General features: G+C 48.2%; 1 protein-coding gene across 1 annotated transcript in view; it reads left to right on the forward strand.

The window, feature by feature from the left end:
* The window catches only part of XRRA1 (X-ray radiation resistance associated 1), a 314818-nt gene extending 289426 nt beyond the window's left edge, over positions 1-25392 (forward strand). The window contains exons 17-18 of the mRNA XM_085623358.1: positions 19504-19609; positions 24981-25392. Coding sequence (XP_085479484.1) covers positions 19504-19609; positions 24981-25168 — 294 coding nt within the window. The 3' untranslated portion in view covers positions 25169-25392. The remainder of the gene's footprint in view (positions 1-19503; positions 19610-24980) is intronic.
* The last annotated feature ends 317 nt before the right edge of the window (positions 25393-25709 follow it).

Below are 25709 nucleotides of genomic sequence, written 5' to 3' on the forward strand. Positions count from 1 at the left end.
ATGTGATTCAACAACAAGGGAAGGAAGGAAGTTGTTGGGAATGTTTGCAAGGTAGATTTAGTGAAAGATAAAACAAATGGAGCAAGAAGGAGGATAAGAAAAATAAACTAATATAGAAGCGTAGAAAAGTGTATGCACACATTTCATATTTAGGGGATTCTCTATAGCAGATGTGGCAGGCACCTATAATACTTTTTATAAGTGGTCTCACTTTCCAGTTTATATCTGAGGAGTTGCCAGGCCTCTGCCAAAAAGCATCCATATCTTAGGAGATGTATTTGCTTTCTTGATCCAACAGATAAGTTAAGGTTGCTTTGCTGATCTAAATCCTGATGCCTTAACTAGAGGTCCAATCATTCTCCTCGAGAATCGTTCCCTGTGGTTGTAGGCTCTTCAGAGGAGCAGAAACGGAATCACAGACTCCCCGTGAGATCCGCTGCATGGGCGTGATGGTCACCTCGAGTTTAATCTGTTGCAGTGTGACACTGGATGACAACTAGTTTAAATGCTGGTTTGCCTTTATTCATCAGGAACCACAGAGTTTGATGGTTGTTGGTGTGTTTTGGAATTACTGCCGTGCTTTCTGGTGAGAGTTGGACGGTCATTTTTTTTTATCGATATAGATTAACCTCTGTGTCCTGAGGAATACTTGTGGAGCAGATTTAAGTCAGAGGGAGAGGTGCTGATTATATATCAGCTGAAAAAGCTTTTGGATCGAATGTGAGGACAGGAACTCCAATCCGGATCTTTTAATCATTCTCCTTGAAGGCTAGCCTCCATCTATCTTTTGTTATTCTTTGCCACACCGAAAAAGGATAAAAGGTCCTCTTTCTACCTTTTCAGTGACGAAGAGACATTTATTCATTGCAATATGACTCTCCTTGTCTTCTGCTACTCATCTGTTTCTGTCGATGTTGGTAAAATGGCTTTTCTTGCCGGTGTCGTTGCCAGTAAGAGTGTATGAACAAATGGGAGAAATCTTTCTCTTAGGATGTAATGAATATTATGAGTCTTTGGGAATCCTATGACCAAAGTCTGAGCTTCTACCTTAATTTTCTGATTATGTTTTTCTTGGCAGGAGAGTTTAAGAGTGAAGTATTGAGTTTGGTAAGACAGATCCATTAGGAATGCTACAAGGTAATTCTGTGGCATTAAACATGTGCAGATAAATCACTAATGATCTGATCACAGGTTTCTTAAAAAATGCTCTACAGTCCCCTGGAATTGTATCCCAGAAGGGCTGTAAACCTCACCATTCTCAGGGTTGTGCTAGATTTGTCAAATATTTGGAAGGTGTTTTGCAGTAGAGAATGAATCCACAGAATCTACTTTGCTGTGCAGAGACCACAGCTCAATCTGTATGACAAGTGTGCTTGAAGAACAGAACATATTGTCTTGTCTCTTTATTGGCGGGCTAGCAAGGGTTGGCTTAAGGTACCAAAGCTTCTAGACAGGCTCTAAAAGATATGGTACGAACAAAACCAGAGCACTGCAGGGGGTTTTAATGGTAGGGTCTCACAAACAGTCCTGTGCTAGAGCCGATCTATACAAATATTCATTACAGAGTGACTGATACATCCTTTGTTGCAGAGATGTAGTCCCAAACTGGCAATATATGTGCTAATCCCAAACCACGCAGCTACTAAAAGAGTGTCCGTAGTGTATCCTAAACTCTGGGAGTTTGTGTCAATTCAAGACCAGTGCATGCCTCAGACACGCTTGTAACACGCAAGTACAAAAATGTGATTACAATAAAAACATAATCTATGCCAGTCATTCTTGCGTGCCTTTACATGCATGTGCGACTGATTGGCATTGACAATGCTCATTTGTGGTAGTCTGTCAAGATCGGTATTGAATCTTTAACATTAACACTGAAATATATCAAACCCATCTTTAAATGTGGCTGTTAGCAATGCAGCATTCCGAGCAGGAAGAATGACAATTCTACCCATGTTAAGACCAAAAAGCTCCTCCGGGTGTCAAACCGAGAAAGGGAAAAAAGTAACTAATAGGAGCAAGGCGACTGAGATTGACACACAACCTATCCATTCATAAGCAAAGATTGGCTGTTCGGAGTATGGCATACAATACTGTCTGCTGCAAGACCAAAACAAATGTTTTCACACGCAAGAGCATCAATTTCCTAGTAACACATCATCTACTAAGGTGTTCACAAAGTATGGCAGAGTTATAAAATGGCAGCACAGCAGGAGTTCTTCACCTGCAGTTGACACTTGAGCATCCCACTCTTATGAGATTTTTCAAGGCTGCACAACTCAGTGTTTAGCTCCTTAGTAGGGATCACCGTACAGGGAAGGTCTTCTCTTAAGAGCTTAATGGGGAGATTTACTAAGATTTTGCACCGTGTGTGCGTCACAAAAGTGATGAAAATCTGCGAAAAATCTTTTTTCCCCCAATTTACTTTCCAGCACTAAACTTGTTTAGCACTGGAAAGAACGGAAAGTAATGCAAAGCAGTGCATAGCGCTGCTTTGCATTACTTCGCGCCTTGGCGGCGTACCAAGGGTGGCACATGGGCGTTCCCATGCAACCACCCAAGGTTTCTCACGCGAAGCCCAATTTACTTAATAAAGTAGATTGGGTTTAGCGTGAGAAAACTACGCCCATATCAAGTAGGCGCAAGGAAGGAGAAATGCTTTCATTTCTACTTCCTTTCCAACTTTAAATGTGTGCTGCACTTTACAGCACACATATACAGTGGGAATATGGTTAAACTGAGTCTGTGCATAGTATTGTGTACTGGAAGGGTTCCTTCCAGGACAAAACCTATGCTAGACTCAGAGACACCCTTGCACCATGGCGCAAAGGTGTCTCCGTGGTGCACGGCAGCTGATTTTGTGCAGTGCGCTAAGAGTATTAGAGTACATTTATGACTTCTTTATTAGGTCTGATTCTTTTGAACATCTAGCTTTGTTCCGGACCAAACTGTATTTGAGTAAATGCAAGACGGTCCAAGTGAACGATAAAGTGGTGAATGCTAAAATAAACTTTGACACAACTAGGATTCATGTGAATCCCTTAACCTCAGATACATTTTACAAGGTTTAGGATGTCATCATCTGCTCTGCTCTAGCATTAAATAACATTGCACTGAACAGAGACATGAATGAATAAGCAGTGGCAGCTGGCACGGATTAAGGGTGGCGGGGTGTAGGGGGAGGAGGGTATTAAAAATAAAATAAAAACAAACTTACCTTATTGCCGTGTCTCTCCTCCACCGCCTCTCCCGTCGGGCCGGAAACAGGAAGCACCCAGGCTCCCCTAAGCCAATCACAACGCTGCAATGCAGAGTTGTGATTGGTCGAAGCGCCGTGGTTCGGTGCTCAGACGGGGACTGGGAACCTGGGCATATTCTGCCTGGGTGGATAACATGCACAGTGCGCATGACTGTTTGGCTGGCCCAAGACAGCCGCCCAAACAGTCATGCACACTTACAGAGTGCCGCCACTCCTCCACCTGCTCTGTGAGTAGAGCAGCCTGCAAAGCTGTAACAGCAGGAACAAATAAAATGATAAAGTTTAATTATTATCGTTTTATTTTTCATTTTTATACACTGCTGAAAAGCAGTGGAGCGACGCTCCTCCACATTAGCAGAGGAGCTGCCACTGTCGAGGAGGTGCTTTATATATTATGGCTCATATCTGTGAAGAAAGGCTACGCAAGAACAACACAAATGCTTCAGTAATATTTACAAAGCTACCGAGGCCTGATTTGCGTGGCTTTATGAAGAAATATAATGCAAGGCAGCTCTATGCACTACATTACAATATATTCCAACATGAGAGGCATTCCATGGGTGGGGCATGGGTGTCTCCATGTATCCACCCATGAACTGTGGGCCATGCCCAGATTTACAAAGACTTCTAAACCTGGAAATGCATCAAAATGCTATCAATCAATCAATAAATCAACCAATCAGGGGTTGGTGAAGCGCGCTACTCACCCGCGAGGGTCTCAAGGCACTGGGGGAGGGGTAGGTCTAGTAGCTCCGCTCAGTTGAAAAGCCAGGTCTTGAGTGCCCGTCTGAAGGTGAGTAGGGTAGTCGAGTGTCTTATTTCAACTGGGAGAGTGTTCCATGCTGTGGCGGCGGTGTAGGAGAAGGCTCTCCCTCCGGCTCTGCTTCGGTGGATGCGAGGGACCTCTGCCAGAGCGAGGTCGGAAGAGCGAAGGTTCCTCTTGGGTTTGTGGAAACTCATTCGGTCGTTGAGGTATTTGGGTCCGGTGTTGTTCAGGGATTTGTAAGCGTGCGTTAGTAGTTTGTAGGTGACCCTCTTCTCAATGGGGAGCCAGTGGAGCTCTCGTAGGTGAGGCGTCATGTGTTCCCGGCGTGGTAGTCCTAGGACGAGCCTGGCGGCTGCGTTTTGGATGGTTTGAAATTTGCTAAGTAGTGATTTGTTGATTCCGGTGTAGAGGGAGTTGCCGTAGTCGAGCCTGCTGGTGATGAGTGCGTGTGTGACGGTCTTTCGGCAGTCTGAGGGGATCCATTTGAAAGTCTTTCGGAGGCAGTTGAAACTGGCGGAGACAATAGCGTTGATTTGGCGGTTCATGGAGAGTGAGGAGTCGAGGATTATGCTGAGGTTTCCGAGCGTGGTCTGTTGGGGTCGGAGGGGGGCCGAGGGCGGGAGGCCACCAGGAGTCGTTCCAGGCTGAGGGGCTGGGTCTGAAGATGAGAACCTCGGTCTTTTCGGAGCTTAGTTTGAGGCAACTGTCCTTCATCCAGGTGGCTACTCCACTCATTCCCTCCTGGAAGCTCATTCTGGTGTCTTCGGGGTTGCTGGTGAGTGAGAGGATGAGCTGGGTGTCGGATATGATGCCAAGTCCGTGCTGTCTGACGATGGCGGCGATGGGGGCCATGTAGATGTTGAAGAGGGTTTGGATCAGAGAGGATCCCTGGGGGACCCCGCAGATGATGTCAGTGGGTTTGGAGAGGAAAGGGAGGAGCATGACCCTCTGTGTTCTACTGGAGAGGAAGGATCGGATCTAGTTGAGGGTGTCTCCGCGAATTCCTGTGTTGTGGTCTGGTGGTCAGTGTGCGATGTGAGACGGTGTCGAAGGCTGCAGAGAGGTCGAGGAGGATGAGGGCTGCGGTGTGTCCCTGATCGAGCAGCATGCGGATGTCATCGGTGGCCGCGATTAGGGCTGTCTCGGTGCTGTGGTTGCTGCGGAAACCAAATTGGGAGGGGTCCAGTATGTTGTTTTCTTCGATGAAGGTTGTCAGCTGGGTGTTCACGATTCGTTCTGAGACTTTGGCCGCGAAAGGAAGGAGGGAGATGGGTCTATTGTTCCTGAGGTCGGTTGGGTCCGCCGATGGTTTTTTGAGGAGGGTCCTCACTTCGGCGCGCTTCCAGTCCATGGGGTAGGTGCCCGAGGCCAGGGAGGAGTTAATGGTGCGGGTAAGCTCGGGAGCGATGGCCGTGATGACTCTGTGGAAGATGTGCGGGGGGCAGGGGTCTGTCAGGCACCCGAGTGGGTCTTCTTCATAGTGGTGGTGATTAGTTCGACTGAAGCGGGGCTCCATGTGGAGATTGTAGGGTTGGCGCTGGTCGTGATTGTAGGGGCGAAGGCCGTAGTTGGTTCGTTGAAATTGTCGTAAAGGGTCATAATCATCTGGTGGAAGAAGGTGCTGAGCTTGTTGCAGAGATCTTGGGTGGGTGTGATGTCAGTGGATTCGCATGATGGTTTGGTGAGAGGTTTGATGATATTGAAAAGTTCACTAGAGTTCGCTGCGTTGGCGTTGATTTTTTCCCTGATGAAGGTTCTTTTGGGGTCCCTTATTAGTTGGTGGTAGTTCTTCATGGCGGTCTTGTGGTTGATGAGGGCTTCGTTTGTCTTCTGGTTCCTCCATGTTTTCTCGAGTCGCCTGCAGGCGTGTCTAGTCTCTAGGAGTTCGGTGGTGAACCAGGCGGCTTTTGCGGGGCGTATCTTGGAAGACTGCCGGAGGGGGGCTAGTGTGTTAGTGCAGCGTGTAATCCACCGGTGGAGTTCCTTGGCGGAGGCGTCTGGGTCGGTAGTGGCTGCGGGAGGGTCGTGGAGGAGGGTAGTGTTGAGGAGTTCTGGAGTGATCTTGCTCCAGTTCTGTCTAGGCGGGCGCGGGGCTGGTTTGGGCGTGGTGCTGGAATTGATGGTGAAGTGGATGCAGTGATGGTCTGTCCAGGGATGCCGGGTGGTGTGGGTGAACCGGATGTTCGGCCCTTCGGTGAAGATGGGGTCCAGAGTGTGTCCCGCGTTGTGGGTGGATGTGTTGACTAGCTGCTTGAGTCCTAGGTTGGCGAGATTCTCCAGTAGCGCTTTGGAGTTGGGGTCCTGAAGGTTATCTAGGTGAAAGTTTAGATCTCCGAGCAGAATGTAGTCTGTGGAGGTGATGGCGTGGGCTGCAGCGAGTTCTGTGATGGTGGCAATGGGTTGGGCACGAAGTCCTGGTGGTCTATAGATGAGAGTTCCCCGCAGCGTTTTCCTGGGGTTGGTGTGTACCTGAAAGTGGAAGTGTTCCAGGCTGGGAGGCGCGCTGCTTGGGCCGGGTACGGTGAGTTTGAGTTTGAGGGAGGTTTTGTGTGCGATGGCGATTCACCCCCCTAGTCGGTTTGGGCGGTCTAGCCTCTTGAGCTTGTAGCCGTCTGGTATGGCTGTGGCGATGTCGGGTCCGGAGCTTGCGTTCGTCCAGGTCTCAGTGAAGAAGGCGACGTTGGGGGCGAGAGTGTCTAGTAGGTCCCAGATTTCTATGGCGTGCCGGTGTAGGGATCGTACGTTGAGAAGGATGCAGTTTATGGTGCTGACGGGTCTGGCTGCCAGTGTGTCTTTGTCGGTTGTGTGCGGGGGGGGTCCACGGAGAAAGTGCTGCCGCAGTGGGCGCATGAGAAGGCTCCTTGAGTGTTGAGGGGTGAGGCCCGCATGCAGGGTTTGAGGAGGCTGGGTTTGAGTGGAGGAGGCTGGCGAAGGTGTAGCAGGGGGGGCCCGGCGGACCAGGGGTCCTGGCGCTGGGTGCGGTCCAGGCACGGACGGGCGCAGACGGGATTGCCTTAGTCGCGCCTTTGGCGCGCCTAAGGCGCTCCCGCTGCGCGACTGCACAGCGGTCGCCGATTTAAAGGGAAGGGGGGGCGGGATTGATGAGGAGGCGGGCGGGAGTATGGAGGGGGCGGGGCAAGAGCGTACGATCACCAGGGCTTGGGGGCGGGAGGCGGCAAGGCGCTACGGCACTGGATTAATGTGGGGAAAACAACCTGTAAAAGAAGAAATACCAAAAATACCAAAACAGAGATATACCAAGACACGCGCTGATGTCAGGAGCGCGGAAACACAATCTCAACAAAAACCTGGTGCAGAGTCGGGCGCGCGGCTCGAACTCTGCTGCTGGGCGTCAAATGCGGCGTATATCAGCTGGTGGAGCTACGGGGAGAGTGCTGCCTGGACCGAGGTCTGGTCAGTACAAGCGCTCCCCCGCAGCGGTCGCCGTTATAAAGGGAAGGGGGGCGGGATTGATGAAGAGGCGGGCGGGAGTGTGGAGGGGGTGGGGCAAGAGCGAGCGACCACCGGGGCTCGGGGGCTAAGCATTACCAAGTGAGGCATAACGTGGAGGAATATCTTCGATTCTCCTCATTATTTCCTCTTTCCACATGTACTGCATTTTTCAGCACACACCGAAAGAGGAAAATGACTTTAAGGATTGTTTTGTGCAAACAGGTGTCACGTTCTGCACAAAGAAATCCTGGCCGTGACATAGGCACTTTGCACTATGGTGCAAGTGTACCTGCTTTTACTAGGCAGCACAGAGTGCGCCAATGCATGGAGAGAGCAGAAATTCCCCATATCTTTATAAATATGGAGAATTTCTGCTCTCTCCCTTTCATGCAACACAGTGCAGCAACTTTGTCTGCTGCCCTGCGTGAAAGGTTAGAAAATGTGACCCTATGTACTTTACTGAACTCACCAGCACAGAAACACCAGGCACCTCATGCTCATGACTCGAGCATGACACAGTATGCACAATAAATACAACCAGTTATTTCACAACTGAAGCTTACCACTCTCCAGGCTGAGACCTAACATTCTTGGAAGATATCTACAGACCTCAGCTCAGAAAATCTTGCTTATATGTGGTTTCAATCTTTGGATGACCAACCGGACTCTAAACCCTCGATGGAACTCACTGAAATCTTATATGTGCTAGGAGTCTGCCAAAGAACCCACAAATCTACACATGTAGTAGGCCACGCAAAATACTGAATGCATGAATATCATGGTGTTCTACAGGTGTGATGGGATTAATCACCTTAATTTACTTCTCGCTGATTCCACACCACGTATCACAGCCTATTGACTGCACACCATAGCCCTAATACAGGATGGTTGCCACCCACCTCCACCCGAAGGAACTCTGGCCCTTCCCTTGGCCTCTCCTATATGGAGATGAAGTGTTCATCCCTCTGCCAGGCCCCAAACTGGTTCCCCTCCTGGTTGGGTTAAAGCCCTGGTCTGAGAGGGCCCTGGAAATTACTGCTATCGTTTGGCCTCTCCAGGTAAGGGTAGAAGTGTTAAGGCTGCCCGCCCTTTGTTCTGCTATCTATTTGTTTTCTACTGCCAGATGAGTGCTCCCTGCCTTACTGGTCCCAGTAAGGCAGGGTATTATAAACAAAAGTTCATAATACCCTGCCTTACTGGGACCAGTGGCCAAGCTATTGTCATCCAAGATCTTATGCAGTCACTGTCAGCTAGCAGAGGATGTGTACTGTGAGGCAAACCCGTTCTAAAGTGGTTTTCTCTCAAGCAACACAAAGCACACTTTTTATTAGTTAATTTTCCAATAACATTAACAATCATCGGCCGGATAAGATCGCTCCGCATTTGCGAGCTATGTTCGTGGAGGCTCGGGAGACGGGATGCCTCCCACTCGACCAGCGCCTGGCAACAATCGTGGTCATACATAAAGATGGTAAGCCCAGGAACAGGTGCAGCTCATATAGGCCGATCTCGCTCCTTAATGCCGAGCCGAAGATCCTCGCTAAGATCCTCGCTAACCGTTTGGTCAGGGTGATCGGTGATCTGATCCACCCTGACCAATCCGGTTTCATCCCGCATCGTAACACCGCGTTGAACCTTAGGCGCATCCACGGAGTGATCGCAAGGGTGGGGACGATGCGGGAGCCGGCCATTGTGGCAGCGCTCGACGCAACGATGGCTTTCGATACGGTAGAGTGGGCATACCTGTGGGCTGCGCTTGCGAAATTCGGCTTCGGACCCGGATTTGTGGGCTGGGTGAGACTATTATATGAAGGACATCTCGCTAAAGTCGCGGTCAACGGTAGGGCGTCCCGTCCCTTCGGGCTGGGGAGGGGTACCAGGCAGGGCTGTCCTCTGTCGCCGCTGTTGTTTGCTCTTGCTCTCGAGCCGCTGGCGGCCTGGATACGATGGCACCCAGATGTGAGGGGGATTCGCTGGTCACCTGACCACGAGGACCGCATCTCCCTTTATGCCGATGATATCCTGCTCTATCTCACTTCACCCCGGAAGTCCCTCATAGTTGTCTGCGACATTTTGACTTCCTTCTGGAGGAATTCGGGACTAACCATTAACTGGGGGAAGTCATATCTGTATGCCCTGTGTGGAGACGTCCCGGTTCCCCCGCGGAATTGCCCGATCCAGATCGCCCGGGAGGGTTTCATGTATCTTGGGATTTATATCTCTGCCGACCCAACGGTACGGTACGAGAGGAACCTGGTCCCTCCGTTGGCGCGCCTGCGGCGGGAGGTAGCGGGCTGGCGGCGGCTGCCGCTTTCCCTCCTTGGCCGTGCTGTGCTATTCAAAATGATGTCTCTTCCCCGTTTTCTTTATGCCCTGCAGAACACCCAGGAGCTGGTTCCGGCCAGCTACTTTCGGGAGGTTGAGAGTCTCCAGCGCTCGCTGCTGTGGGACGGCCGTCCGCGTATAGCGATAGCAAAACTAACTCTTCCTTGGTACGATGGGGGTATCGCGCTTCCCGACATCAGAAGATACTATTGGGCCTCCCAACTGAGTGCGATCAATCATGGAGTCTACGGCCCGGCGCTTAGCCCTGGCTTTGCTATGGACCGGTGGTTGCTGCGTGGGGGTGGCTACTATAGAGCACTTTACTCGAGGCCCCCGGCTGGGTCCCTCACGGGGCCGACCGGGGTGGCGGTGAACGTGTGGAAGACAGTCACGAACTCGTTGGGCTGGAAAGATAGGCTCACCCTCGCCACTCCGTTGTATGACTCCGATATGCTGGGGAAACTTTGGCACTGTAAGGGATTCGAGAAATGGGATCTGATTGGCATCTCCAGGGTGGGGGACCTGCTGGCCAAGGGGCGGATTAAGTCGTTTGACGAGCTACGGACGGAATATGCGCTGGAGGGCACGGAATATTTCCGGTATGCGCAGGTGCGCCATGCGCTGCGGTCGGTCCTCGTTGAGGGGGAAAAGGTGCCTGAGTCCTCTCCCTTGGAGGACCGGATCCTGGACGGCCATATGCCGTAGAGCACAATCTCCCTAATCTACAAAAAGCTTGTGAACGTCCGGACCGACCTCCTCCTGGGGGTGCGGGATCAGTGGACTAGGGACGGCCTTGAGCTGGACGATGAGGATTGGCAATACGCCGTCTCCTCTCCTAAGGAGGTCGCGATCCCCGCCAGACTACGGCTGGTCCAGCTTAAGATACTGCACAGAGTTTATGTCACTGGGCCCCGGCTGGTCCATATGGGTTTTTCCGAGGATGGGCTATGTAAGAGGGGCTGCGGGATGGTGGGCACCTTTCTACATATCATATGGGAGTGTGGTGTGATTGCGGACTTTTGGAAGCGGATTCACGTTGTGATGCAGGAGGTCACGGGTATTGTACTGCACCCAGAGGCGCGGCGCTGTCTTTTGAATGTGTGGGGTCCTACAGATTGTGACGCAGCGCAGACTCAATGGGCGACCCTAGGCAATATGGTGGCTAAGCGAGATATAGCACGACTGTGGGGCTCTCATAGCCCGCCCACCCTGGATGCATGGAAGGACAACATGGACTGGAGCATGTTTCGGGAGAAAACGGTATATAGTGCACGGGGGAGGCCTAAGAAATGGCATAAGGTATGGGGAAGTTGGAACCAATATAGGGGGGGCATATGTCTGCCTCCTGCCATTGAACCACCAGAGGAGCAACTTTCCCCCTAGCCTCACTTCCGACTTGGGTCTTTCTGATGCACCTCAGTTAGAATGTTAGCGCCTCTGCTTCTCCCTCATCCTCCCGATCGGTGGCTTTGATTTGATGTTGGAAATGGGGCCGCGCCCCCGTTGGGAACTGGCACGAACTTGTGGTGTATACTGCCTTGCTTGTTGTGTTTATTGTAGGTAGTTTTCAAAAATGAAACCTTTGTCTTTATCCTGCATTAGAGCTATGGAGGACTTCATGTGTCGACTGATTAGCTGCCGAACCTCCGGGATGTCGGCTGAATAGCTGTGTATCTGACTTATACGAATAAAGGTTTTTAAAAAAAAAAAAAAAAAACATTAACAATCATCTTTCACAGCTGAGTAATTTTTTGTTTTTTTTATAATTCTTTTTTATTGAACATTAAAAAGGAAAAACAGATAAGGTCATGTTACACATTCGGTCAAGTATCTCCAAGCCGTGTAGCACAGCATCCCCAACATGCAGTAGTATTATACAGTGATTTTTCGTACATCTCTGCGACAGTTGCATTTTGGTAAGTTCATGGCATCAATGGTTCATCAAGGGTGGGGACATGTGGGGGTTCACACACATTTCCACGATATTCATTCCACTTAGTCCACAACGCTAACCATTTTTGGGGACAGCCACGGGCCACATATACCGTTTTCTCCCTTGCCATACACCAATCCAAGTCCCTTTTCCAGGCCTCAAGTGTCGGAGGCGCCTCTGCTCCCCAAAGTCTTGCTATGTTTCTCTTAGCTACCATCTGTCCAAGAGTCACCCATACCTTACCCTTTGTGTTTAAGTCTGTAGGCTCCCAGATGTTCAGGAGACATCTTTTGACCTCCAATCTAAGGCCCACCCCCCACACTGCACTCATACATTTTTGCACTTTTTTCCAGTAGTTTTGGATGAGTGGGAATTCCCATAGTATGTGCAGAAAGATCCCTTCTAAGCCACACTTCCTCCTACACCTCTCATCAGCGCTTCTATCCATGAGGACTAGTCGTCTCCCAGGGAAGTACACCCTGTGTAGAATCTTTAATTCGACCAGTTTTAGTTTTGCTGGGATGGCGACCTCTTTAGGGGAGGAAAGTGCCTCTTGCCATTCCTCATCGTCTATTTCTAGACCGTCCCTTCCCCATTTTTCCCTCAGCGCCAGTAAAGGATTTGGAGTGTGGTGTATTAACTTTTTGTATGTGAGGGAGATGCTCTTCTCAGGTAGGTGTCCATCAAGTAGTCTGTCCTCAAGAGGGGAGGACTCCGGAAGCGTCAACCCGGCTGGAATGTTGGTCTGAAGGGAGTGTCTGACCTGAGCGTAACTAAAGTACTCAGATTGCGCCAGTTCGTGGGTCTGTTGTAGAGAAGTGAAAGACACCACTCCCTGCGGTCCCCAGAGGTCTTCTATACGGGAGATACCTATTAGGTCCCACTTGTCAAACCCTTTAGAGCGCCCCAACACTCCTAGGGCCTCAGCGTCCCAGAGTGGGGTAGCCAGTGTGAGTCTGTTGGCCCACCCCAGATTCCGGTTGACTGCGTGCCAAAGTTGTACGGAGTGTCTTGTAGGCCCTGTGAGAGGGAATTTGGTTGGTTTGGAGTACAGTGCCCTCATTAAGTCTCCGCCCGGGAGGGTCCACCTGTCCATATTAGATGCAGGCTCATCCCCATTGCTATACATACACTGGTTTATAACGGACAGGTGTGCTGCCCAGTAGTACTTTCTGATGTCGGGGAGGGCAATGCCCCCATCGTACCAACTGACGGTTAGCTTGTGTCCTAGTGTCCCGTTCCATAGTAGGTCCCTTTGTGTAGCTTCGATTTCTTTAAAATACGCCTGCGGGACCAAGTCTGGGTAGTTTTGGAGGGCATAGAGAAAGCGCGGCAGTGCCATCATTTTAAAAAGCGCTGCCCGCCCCAATAGGGACAATGGGAGCGCCTTCCATATGTTGGTGTCACGCCTGAACCTCTGCAGCGGTGGGAGCAAATTTCGCTCGTAGCAGGACTTGGCATTCTTTGTAAGATATATATACCTAGGTACTTAAACCCTTCTGCGGCTAATTGGATGGGGCAGTCTTTCGGTATGGAAGGAGGACACCCATGTAGGACGTACAATAGTGATTTGCTCCAATTTATTTTGTATCCAGAGTTCCTTCCGAAGCTGGTGAATATGTCCAGCACAATTCTTAATGACTTTTGAGGGGAGGCAAGATAGAGTAGGATATTATCTGCGTATAGGGCGATCCGATCCTCCCATCCTTCGGCCCATTTAAGTCCCCGGACAGAGGAGTCCTGCCGCACCCAGGTCGCGAGCGGCTCAAGGGATAATGCGAAGAGCAATGGTGAGAGTGGACAGCCCTGTCTCGTCCCCCTACCGAGTGTGAACACTTCCAACAGTTTATTATTTACGACCACCTGGGCTAATGGTTCTGTATAGAGGAGCTGCACCCAACCAATAAATTTAGGGCCAAAGCCCATCTTTTTTTAGTACCGCATTTAGATATGCCCATTCAAGGGTATCGAAAGCCATTGTTGCGTCCAGTGACACTACCACTGCGTCTTCTTGAATAGTGGAGCAACGCCCCAGCACTCCATGTAGGCGTCGCAGATTGAGGGCAGTATTGCGGTGTGGCATGAAACCCGCTTGGTCCGGGTGCACCAATTTAGTTATACCCGGCCGGAGTCTGTTTGCCAAAAGCTTGGCAAGTATTTTGGATTCTGCATTCAAGAGGGAGATCGGTCTGTATGATGCACAGCTGACCCTTGGCTTTCCTTCTTTTGGGATGGCCACCAACGTGGCGATACGTTGGTCTCTTGGCAGTATTCCCACCTTTCCACTGTCTTTAAACATACGGTTTAAGTATGGTGCCACTCTGTCTGGTTTGAGTTTGTAGAACTCAATTGGTAGACCGTTAGGGCCTAATGCCTTGCCAGGTCGGAGGTCTCTTATTGCCTTAGCCACTTCATCGTTTGTGAGTTAGTTCTCCAATGCTTCTCGGTCAGGATCTGAAAGGGTAGGGAGTTGGATGTCTACCAGTAGTTTGGAGGAGTCATCTTCTGAAAGTTCCATGCCCCTTTCATATACCCGTTCAAAGTGCGCAGCGAACTCGCGGACTATGCCTTGCAGTTCCGTTAGTACAGTGCCAGCCCCACTGTGTAGCTCCGGCACTAGTCTCTGCGCCCTCTCTTTTTTATCCAGCCAGGCTATCATTTTGCCCGCTTTGTCCCCTTGATCGTATAGTCGTCTGTCCCTGTCTCTTGCAAGAGTTTTTGCAGCGTCGTTTGCAATTGCTCTGTATTCTGCCGCTTTAATGTGTACGAGATGCATGTCACCCTGGTCCTTGCCGTCTTTCGCGATCTCCTCAAGGCGGAGGAGATCATTTTCGATAGCGACCATTTGCTTTTCTTTTTCTTCGCGCATCTCCGCTACGGTCGAGAGGGCCATACCCCTGATCATTGTTTTAAACGCTTCCCACAGAGTAGTGGGGGAGTCCACTGTGCCCTCGTTTTCTTAGAAGTGGTGGTCGATGGCACGTATGATAGATGCCCTGGTCCCCCGATTACGAAGATGCCAAGGATTGATTGGTGCCACACAGCCCACCTTCTGATCTCCTACCGTGAGATGGACCCACACTGGGGAGTGGTATGAGATACCCCGTGCCAGGTGTTTGATTTCCTGCGTGGTCACGCTGTGATGAAGAGGCATGAGGATATAGTCTATTCTTGAGAAAGTATGGTGTGCTCCCGACATGAATGTATACTCCTGAAGGGTCGGGTGGATTAATCTCCAAAGGTCTGTGAGGCCAAATGCCTCCAAGAAATCAGGGAGCCATGCTTGTCCGGCGCTCATTTTGCACGGCGGAGATCGGTCCATCTGGCATGATACCACCGAGTTGAAATCCCCCCCAATTATGAGTTGCCCCTCCGGCAGAGATAGCAGGAGTGAACCCAGATCTTTGTAAGATTGCATTTGGAGTCCAGGTGGGATGTAGACTGTTAACAGCATGAGTGTGTGTCCCTCCCATTGTCCCGAGATTGCCGCGAAGCGTCCCAGTGGGTCGGCCCAGGTGTGTTGGACGGTTAGCGGGAGGGTGCGCCTGGTCAAGATACCTACCCCCCGAGACCCCGATGTGAAACCGGCGTGTGCTATCATTGTGTAGCCCCACCTGTTTAGTGCTTTACAGTTATTGCCAATAAGGTGCGTCTCCTGGAGCAGGCCTACGTCCAGGAGGTAGCGTTTTATATGCTGGAGGACGACACTCCTTTTGATTTTGTGCCCCAACCCGTTGACGTTCCAGCTCAATAGCTTTAGGTTTTTATCCCAGTGTGTACTCATTGTAACAGCAAGCATTTCTGCACGCCCTGCGTTAGACGCAGCGCCAGCGGACAGCATTTGATTGTAGTGTAGTGTACATGACCAATATGCGAACCTTCCCCAGGTTGCCCCCCCTGGGCCCCCTCCTCCTATGGGGTCAGCTTCGGGACAGCATATTTGTCTAGTTTGTTAGATTGTACCGTCGTGGCATGCTTGGGCTTCATTGTGCAAACGCACCTCGTGCTTCCACACCGCTACCAACTAGAACCTTCCCTCTCGATGCGCTTCTCCTTTCGCAAAAGTTTGAGGTTGCGTAGGTCACCACTTTCCGCACTACCATTGATTTCAGGGATAGTGGTTCTCCCTGCTGTGTACAGGGTACAGTCTGGCATGCGCACTGTGTCGGTGGCGTCTGAGCGTCGGTCCAGCTGGGCGGGTTCCACTGGTGACAGGTCTCCCCCCAGCCGCCACCTCCTAGTCTGCTGGCGCTCTCAGCTACCGCACGCATTCCATGGCACGGTCCCAGAGGTGTTGCCCCCCAGTCTAATAGACGATATTATCCCCACTGCGACGTCCCACCGCATGAGCTGGTGCGCAGTGCAACTGTAAGGCAGGTCAGGTATGTTGCTGTTCGCCGTCCATATTACAATCCCCACCAGGGCTCGTCACGTTAGGGTTCCCCCTCACGACTGCAGTTCAGTGTCTCAATAGGGCCCCCAGTGTCTTCAAGTGTGGCTATGTCTCTGTTTCTTCTGGGCCATGGGCAGCAGTGTCACCCCAGCACTCACCAGTGCAGTCTCTGGTGTTGGGAACGGCCCCCACCCAGGTCCCGCCGGGGGGGTGGGGTCAGATGCACGATGTGGGCAGGCCGTTCGCTGCCGTTGCTTCCCCAAGGACACCAGGCCATTTCTCATCAAATGAACACGAGCCCCCGCTCACCTGGTAGTCTCTCGCGGCAGGTCTCACTGCGCCGCCCGCCCTCCGCGGCTTCTTGCACTCAGCGCTCACCGGCGCTGCGACGCTCTCCCACGGAGGAGCCGGAGCGGACAGCCCCGCCCTCCGGGCTGGCAGCGATCTCCACACGGGCCCCCCGCGACACCATCCAGGGTCTTGACTCTCCCCCGGGAGGTCAGGGGTCCAATCTCAGCAGGCTTGAGGGTAGGCGATCAGGGGCTCGCCGCACACCCCTCCGCGACCGCCCCCAGTCCACTCGGCTGCGTTCCTCTGCGCCAGGCGCCGATGCATAGTTTCGCCTCCGGGACCTTCTTTACGGGCAATGTTTTCGTCGATCCGGGCCCGCCGCGTTGCCTGGCACTTTAGCCACCAGGTCTCCTCCTGGCAGATAGTGGACGGATGTTTTGTTGGTTTTAGGCCTCAGCTCCGGTGGAGCTCGCTGATTAAGCCGCCATCTTAGTTGGCGCCAGGCCACGCCCCCCCACTGAGTTATTTTTTTAAACTAAGTGAAACATAACTTTTCATCATTTAACTACACTGTGAAAAACCTCTTTTGGACACTTGTTCACTGGGCGTGGATTCTATTCCCTATGTGTAGCATGCCACATTTTTATATATTGAGCACCCAGATTCATGGGCTTACAAGGCATACTTGATTGGTGACTTAAGATAGTGTATAAAAAATAGGTTTCTCTGTATGGCACATACACTTTTACTCGCACTGCAGCCCATACAGAACAGAGGGGTCTTCCTTGAAGCCATATTTTAGTGTCATGTGTAGTGTAAATACAAACTGCCGCCCACATATGACATTTACCTTACATGCCGCTGGTGCATTTCTAATGCCAAAAATTAGGTGAAGCCTATGCGCAGTACATAGGTTAGGGGAAAAGCACACATTGTGCCACTCTGTGAGCAGTGGAATAGGACAGATTCTCCTGAGCCTGCTAAAATCATGCAGCTGAAAATGGTAGACCGCGAACAAAAAAGCATGTTCTGTCTTACACTCCCTAAATCAACACTGTAGTCAAGGTTGTAAACAGTCAACTTTCACCTCTACAGAAAACCTCCCTCTGCTTCACAGTACAGAATCGAGATGACAAGAGCCTGTGTTGTGATACTCTGTGACTACTGCACCATTATTTACCTGGTCTCCCCAATTAACTCTCTACCAGGCTCCAAAGACTCCCGAACTAAGCAGCCACAGTAAGCTGGACTATTATCATACTTGCCGTTAAAGCACTCTCGTAGTGGACACCAGGGTTAGGTTGAAGTGCTTATGCACCATCCACAAGGCTTACTGGGGCAAAGGGCTTAAATACATTCAGGAAATCACATCTCTCTTGCCCCAACCAGAGACTTTCACGGTTTGTCTGCCTACCTGCTCAATTAACTGTTTTTCTACACAGTAAACACAGAGGCATATTTCTGAAGGCTTCATGGTATGAGCTATGGCTTGCACTTAACCCCTACCGGAGAGCTGAATCCAACTAAATCAAGTCCATGAAACTCCTGAACTACTTAAGATTGCTGTCAGTTTATCTCAACACAGGACTGGGTTGGCTCTGAAAAATATTGCACTCAGTTACCTACCCGACCTGATAGGCACTAACTATTCCATCTAATCATCAAGCTGGACTTCTTTCTGTCAGAGCTCTGAAGTAACCGCATGGAGACATGAAGCACTAAATAAGTAAGACACTCCTTCTCCGTGTGTCACTGTTTGAGATAGCGAAGTAGCGGGCATAGGCCTGGTTGAGTGGTGGTGGTGGTAGTAGGTTAAAGAAGAATAGTAAGTGAGGTGAGACCAAGATAGACTTCATGTCATGTCATGTTTTCCTGCAGATTGACTCAATACATGATATGGAGTGGGTTCCCTTCCGATTTAATTGAATGTCACTTCTGAGATGAAGGTTTGCGTCAATAATTAGCTGAGAAACGGAGGACATGGACTGGTGCATGCTGGCCGAGAGGGTGATATACGAGAGCAGAGGCTGCCCAGGCAAATTGACTAAAATATGGGGCCCCTGGAACGAAAGCAGGGGGTTTCTATGTACCCCCTTTGAGGATGATTCCCCACACAACATGGATAGGGAGTCACTTTAAGGATTTAACGTCATTATGTATTTGTTTCATTATTTGTATTTGAATGTATTGACTATATGTATGAAGTGCCTAACGGATGTGATTTGCTCATCTCGATGATTGCTCTTTTTTATGTTGCTGTCTTTTGTTGTATGGTTGATTTGTGTTTCTTTAATAAAAAAGATTTACAAAAAATAAATAAATAATTAGCTAAGAAAAACAAAACTGATGAGTGTAATGAATGATTTTGCCTAATCACTGGTAATTAGTCAGGACTGCATTCCTGTCCATCATTTATTTGCCTAGTCCACCACTGCAGATAAGGAGCAACTTTATGCAATAATGGATGGTGGGCTCAAACAAATATCCAGTTTGGTGGTAACTATTTGAATGTTAGGTGGAGGCGAGAGCACCAGTATGGTTAGGGGAGAAAAAGTAAGAGTGAGCCACTAGGGAGACATCCGTATATGTGAATTGATGAGGATCTCCTGCTCAGTGTGGCTGAGGATCGACTCCCAGAAAATGCAAACACAGAATGTTCTACCCAGGGATAAAAGGTGCAGTGAGCCAGAGCCAATTGTATTTACTGTATTTGTGCCCTACCTTTCTGACAAGGTAATCGAAGCACCTCACATGGATATGTAAGATACAGTGGCTCCCTTCGACCGCATGTGATATTGCACGCTACACTTCTATAGTGCACCTCCGATAATTTGCTTCGTTTCTTAAAAGTCAAGGCAACTTCTGAACCAGATTTGCATATAGGTATTGCTGGGCATTTTAAACTTGGTATTGCATTTATTTTCTATAACTATATAGATTTCCACTTGAACTGTGATCATTGCGCATTTTAGATTTTTTTGCACATATTCACTTAGGGGTTAACAGGTTTCATATAAATGAGTTGCACATACTTCACATTACAAATGCAATCGGTCAGATTTTCCACTTTGGTTTGGTTTTAGGTTGGGAAAGTACCATCCATTCCTCTTCAAAAGAACAAAGCAGAAGTATTAGAAGATATACTATCAAGTATGAAGAAATCCAAGACCTACACAGAGCAACCACTAGGTACTTTACTTCCTTTATACATTTCGCTTTCGCCTTTTCTGCCTTACGTCAAAATAAATGGTCAAACAAAAGACTTATCATTTAATAATGATTTTGTGTGAAGTATCACCGGGCCGTAGCCTAAGAACCCAGCTTGAAAATGGAGGCCAGGGGTTGCACTGGTTGTTTTGCTTGGAGGAGAAAATTCCCATTCATCGACTGCCCAGATTGGTCCTTTTGTCAAGGAAGGTGCTACTAGTTCAATGAAGGGTCCACCATGAGTTCTCCTCAGAAAGCACACAGCAATGGAACAGCTTTCCAACCTTTCTCAAAGCACAGGGTCCAACTTTTCATCAATAACTTAACAGTCGCATCTCAGCACCCAGCATAGGTGACACCGCTAGACCTCTCCTGCACATGCTGGTTGTCCAGATATGTATACACACCCCCTTTATGCCACTTTAATTAATGCTGCTCCCTCTGTTTGATTGAAGGCATATGTATGTATTTAATATTTATCTAGCCTTCTATTGCTTGAGGACATCTTCTGGCTACAGAACATGGCGGTAATGAACTTGTTAATAAGGAAAGTATAAGGTCAGGCTTTAAAGGCTCATCCAAATTTTAGATAGCCAGGATGAGTTTGCAAGTGTAACTGTAACTTGTTCCAAAGGCAAGATGCCTGGACAAAAGAAGCCACCACCTTGAGCAGGAGAGTATTTATCAAATCCGAAAGGTAGCAGGAAACTAACATATCCAATTAGCCTCTAACTTGGTGAATTATTGTTTTTTTGATTTGTCCCATGCTCTCCTAATTTTCAACTTTTTATATGTTTTAAGATTCTGTGCCCTGAGCAAATTAGGTGCTCTGCTTTCTAGGCTCACACCATTCATTCATTGTTGAATTGTTGTTCCCTGTAACACAGAGGTGCCACAATTATTGGCCATTCAAGTGAATATACTGTCAATGTTTGTCATTTCGAACTTTCATAACTTTGCTTGCATTTGTGTCCTTACTAAACTGAAATTGAGATTAGAGCAAATGATAAGAGCAAAAACAAAGGGTTGTTTTAGATCTATTGTTGGTGTGTCAAAACATGTGCCATTTTTGTTTCAACATTTCCTTGTGACATTGGTCACTGTAGTGTCTTTCACCTTAGTATCGAAGATAATTTGTGGGGAAATCAGTCTTTTAAGTGTGTGCTATGCCTGGGCCTCTATCAGTTTCTTGCTGACTTCGACCAGTGTCCTAAAATAGTCCTCTTTCCAGTGGCAGTTGTAATGCTAAAAAAATAACCTAGCCACATAGAGGCTTATCTTCAAGAATGGTGGCCAGAATAGTACAAACGTGTAATTGTGTCTGTTAGTTTTGCATGTGTTTATACACTTCTTCCATCCAGAAGTCCAAGAAATGTTTTGTTTCCAGATAGGAGTGCATTTCAAATTTGAGATCTGGGGATCATGGGGACATTTTCCATTCTCCTGGTCCAAATTCAAATACCTCAGTCAACCGGTACCGTATGTTATAAATATAACATGTTCATGAAAGAGAGTTCTTTATTTATTCAGCCAACCACTGACTGAGTTCACTTATGAAGAGCTCATTATCCGTCAGTGTCTCATGGAGTTGGTCCTACAAGTTTTGCTTTGCCACATTGTGACTTTTTGAGACAAGGCACTTGTACTTAGATGTGACTTGTTAAGACAAGGCACATGTACTTAGACTGGGGACAGGGCTACGTTGAGACCGTGCTTCTCTGAGTAAGGTATCGGATGCCGCCTTGAGTTGGTCATACTGAGGTACTAGGGGCCTCATTTATGAGAAGTGACGCATGGCTGCGTGAAAGCAGCGATGCGTCACTTCTCAGTGCACCCTCCTTGCAACATGATGGATGCATCATATTTACTGTATGACCCATCATGTCGCAAGGAGTTACAGATACGTCAGTATTTCTGACTTATCTGTAGGCGAAAAAGTGACGCATTGCTGGAGTGTGTCACAAAAGTGATGCAACTCCAGCAATGTGTTCTTTCACACGGGGCAAGCCCCATGTGAAAGGGCCTGCGTCAGTCTTACGCCTGCTGTAAGGCAGGCGTAAGATATTGACGCATTTGCACCCTAGAAGTGGCACAGTGAAATCTTGTAGATTTCACGGCGTCACTTCTACGAGGCTTACTTACGTGGGAACGTCCAGCCGGCATACACTATACCTGACACAGGTATAATGTAGCGCAGGGGTTTACAAAGTGACGCATCTGCTTAGATGCATCACTTTGTAAATAGGGCGCAACAGGAGGCATGTTTTACGCTGCCGATGCGTCACAAAAAGTGCTCACCCAACACTTTGGGGAGCATGCTGACCAGTACAACCCAAGACTGAGTGACCTATCACTCCACCTACTGGTTTTGTATACACATTTTTTCCACTGTTTCCACTGTTTTTGTTGCACACTCTGTTGGTCCTGATGAAAGCTGCTGCATCCCTACGGGAGCTTTAGGCTGGAACATGTCGACCATCCTAATTCTTTGACAGATTGAATCTCCCTCTGTCCTAGCTATATCTTTTAATCATGGCCTATGAATGCAACATTAAAATCGTCCAGCATAGCATAGAGTTAGTTTTAATCACGTTCACCTTTTCACTAACCCCCCCTCCCACACCCTTCTCATCTAGAGGTTTAGTATACCTCATCATCTCTATTAAAACATCCCTGAGCTCCTCCCTCTCAGAGAGGGGGTTGTAGCCCGCACTACGACTAGGTTCGTATTGCGAGGAGATCCCCTATGATGAAGCATGCCACCTATGGGTGGGTGAGGGGAATCGTCCTAAGAAAGGGATACCCCAACACCTCTACAATAAATTAGACCCAGGGGCCTACTATTTTGTCTTCTGCTTGTACTTCGTATCTCTAAGAAAGCTATTGAGGAGGCGCATGATACAGCACCTACAGAGCAGTGAGGAGATGAGTGAGACCCCTAAGTAGGAAAACCACCTATTCACTGGAGGAAACAAAAATAAGGCATTCTACTGTACATCTATCACAGGAAACACCATGTAAGAAACCTGCTTCTGGGGCATGCAGAGCTACTCTCCCTTGTCAGCATGAGGTCAGCCCTCATGACAATTTATCTTTTCAGGATGTTCTGGTGCTGCGATTAATTATGAAAAATTCCTTATATTGCATACCAAACACATTTTTGTCGTCTTCAGGACCGGTAGCACAGAGCTCCATCAAGAGATATGATGTCATAGGTTCCAGTCTCATTGATCCTACGGGGGGACATTTTTTCTGCATTAGCTATGAAGAGAGTAACGTCTTGCTAGCTTATAAAATATAGATTACTAGGGCGGACGTTGCACATGCCAAGATCTTGCATCAATGTCTAAAGTTTGGATTGACAAAAGCATTTATGAGCCAAGGAGGTAGTACTACAGAATTCAATCTTACATGCCTATTTGAAGCTACCATGAAACGTGCAACTCCATATCACTGAAAGTGCAAAGAGGGTGGTGTCTTTTCTATCTTTGTAACTGTATATGCATATTTCTTGAATATTCACATTTTAGGTGTTTTAGGGCTAATTTAGAAAGGCATGGTAGAGTACCTAATAAAGAAATACAGGAGTAGTAAGGAACAGTTTACCTTTCCACAATATATATTCTTTTGTATATTAATATATCTTCTTCTTAGTTGATCTTCCCTGTGGATCAACTGGTCCGTCACATTTCTTTCTGCCAATTCCCCTGATCCAGTCAGTCCTTATCAAGCTGTCCCATTCGAGAGCCAAAATATTCCTAATAGCTCCGGAGTGGCCACGCCAGTGGTGGTTCACAGACCTTCTTTTACCCGTCAGAGTATCCACATCTCAAGCTGCCATGGAGGCCAGAACTGCCCACAAAATAAATTCAGAGTTCAGATGGCTCACTTCAATCTCTCCTCCTTCAATTTGGCTGCATGACTCCTAAGCTAGTGAAGTAGGGATACTTGAATCTGCCACAAGACTGCACTTGACATTCTCAAAGAAGCTAAGCGGCCTGCAACACATTCTGCATATGCCTTCAAGTGAAAGAGATTTTGCATCTGGTGTTCCTCTAAGAACATGGACCCAACAACTTGCCAGGAAGTTGTAATTCTTCTATACTTGCTTCACTTGGCAAAATCCGGCTTGCAATCCTCTTCCATGAAGAATCACTTGGCAGCCCTTACCGCCTACAAAAAATGTCCTTCACAAACCTCTTTTTTCAAAGTCCTCGTACTCAAGGATTTTTTTTAATTTTTTTAAAAGGGTTGAAGAAGCTTTTCCTCTCATTAGGTGTCCTTCACCTTCCTGGGAGCTAAACATAGCCTTTCCACGGCCTATGGAGGATCCTTTCGAGCCCATTCACAAGGCATCCCTGCAACATCTTTCTTGGTAAAACATCAGCCCACATGATTAGCGAGAGCCAAGCATTATGTTCTCACGAATCATACACAGTCTTTCACTCTAAGAAAGTAGTCATGCGGACTCACCCAAAATTGGGTATGGTGCTAATGACCAAAGAGCTGTGTTGTGCTTGTGTGTAAGACCCTACGTATACTACCCTCTTCCTCAAAAGAGTTGCGCTTCACCTCAGTCTCTCAAACATTTATAGTCCAAGCCGCTTACATTGTATTGTATTGGCTTTTCTCCATTGGGGCCCTGACAACATAAACCACAGTCCAAGGTGGTTGCACACCGCTGAAAGTGCATTCATTTTAGAGCATTCTTTTATGGGTTGGACCAAAAGTGTAGATCCTGCTACATTCTATGGACGTATGCAGTGTTGCACTACTCCACCCTACTCTACACCGCCACCCCACCAACACAAACCCAACGATATTGGTTCAAGATGGCTCTGTGAGTGTCAGGTATACAGAGAGCTCGAGTATGTAGTAACTATGTGCACCACTGCATTTAGCAATACATATATATTACTTTATGTTCAGTTAATTTGGATTTCTGGTGTGCGGTTTGTTGTTTTATATTTAACTAACTTGCAGGGGTGAACCGAGCTCTGCATGAGAATAATCTGTGTCTTATTCAAAACCTTCTGTGATCTGAGGGCAGTGCTGGCAGGCAACGGTGTTAATATCTTTAGGACCCTGTCCATTAGCTTAAACCAGGCATTGTACAACTGGATCACTTGCAGTAGCAGACGCGGATGAACACTGCCTCGCCCCTCATTCACATAAAGTTGAATAGCTCAATGAAGGTTAAGACTATCTGATCCTGTTCTGTAGGGCAGTTATCACAAATTTAAATATGTAAACAGATGTAGGAGTAGCTCATGCTGAAAGTTGCAAGCTGTTAATGGTTCAAAATAATATATATTATGTGATTGTGCTGAACCTATGCTTGTTGTTGATACAGAATCATGTTTGCGCAACAAACAATCCAACCGGAAGGAGTATGGAGAAGCCCTGATGCTGCTTAAAGAAATCCAGCTCCACTACAATCGCTTCCATGAAGATGCAGCAAAAAGAGCCAAGAATCTAGAAAAGACAAACAGAGACATACCTGTACATACGAAGGGTGCAAGAGACCATCTGCACAGATGATTGAAGTGTTAAATGGTTGACCAACAAGCGACTGGGAACTCTTCCTGAGCGCAGGTCGCATGTCACCGGCACAATGCTTTGTGTAACCTTTTCACAAGTGAACATTTAAAAGTATTTTCTCAACCATGTTGCAGACATTTTAGAGGTGCAAATAAGAGGCAAAATATAGTGTTCAAGAAAATAACGCTACTGTCACAGGTATTAAATTCGAGGTTGTTAAAGCTACAGCTGGAAATAATTTTAAATCCTTTACAAAATCATGTAACTATACCACTGGAATCACAGTTTGGCCATAAATGAAAGCCTTCATTTTCTGAAGAAAATTCTAAATACAGATTAGACTCCGGCAGCTGAATTTTGTTCCGCCGCGCTATGCATATGATGGGGGAATTGAGCCAGTGGACCCTCCTCACCATTTAGAATTTCCTCCACAAATTAGTCAGTTCTCAGTTTCCACCACCTCTAAACCAGATATGATTGTCACAGTAGATCATACAACAGTGTTGCCCAATACAGATCCAGCAAAGAATGTCTGCAGTTT

This window comes from Triturus cristatus, chromosome 8, assembly GCF_964204655.1.
Source record: "Triturus cristatus chromosome 8, aTriCri1.1, whole genome shotgun sequence".
Lineage (NCBI taxonomy): Eukaryota > Metazoa > Chordata > Amphibia > Caudata > Salamandridae > Triturus > Triturus cristatus.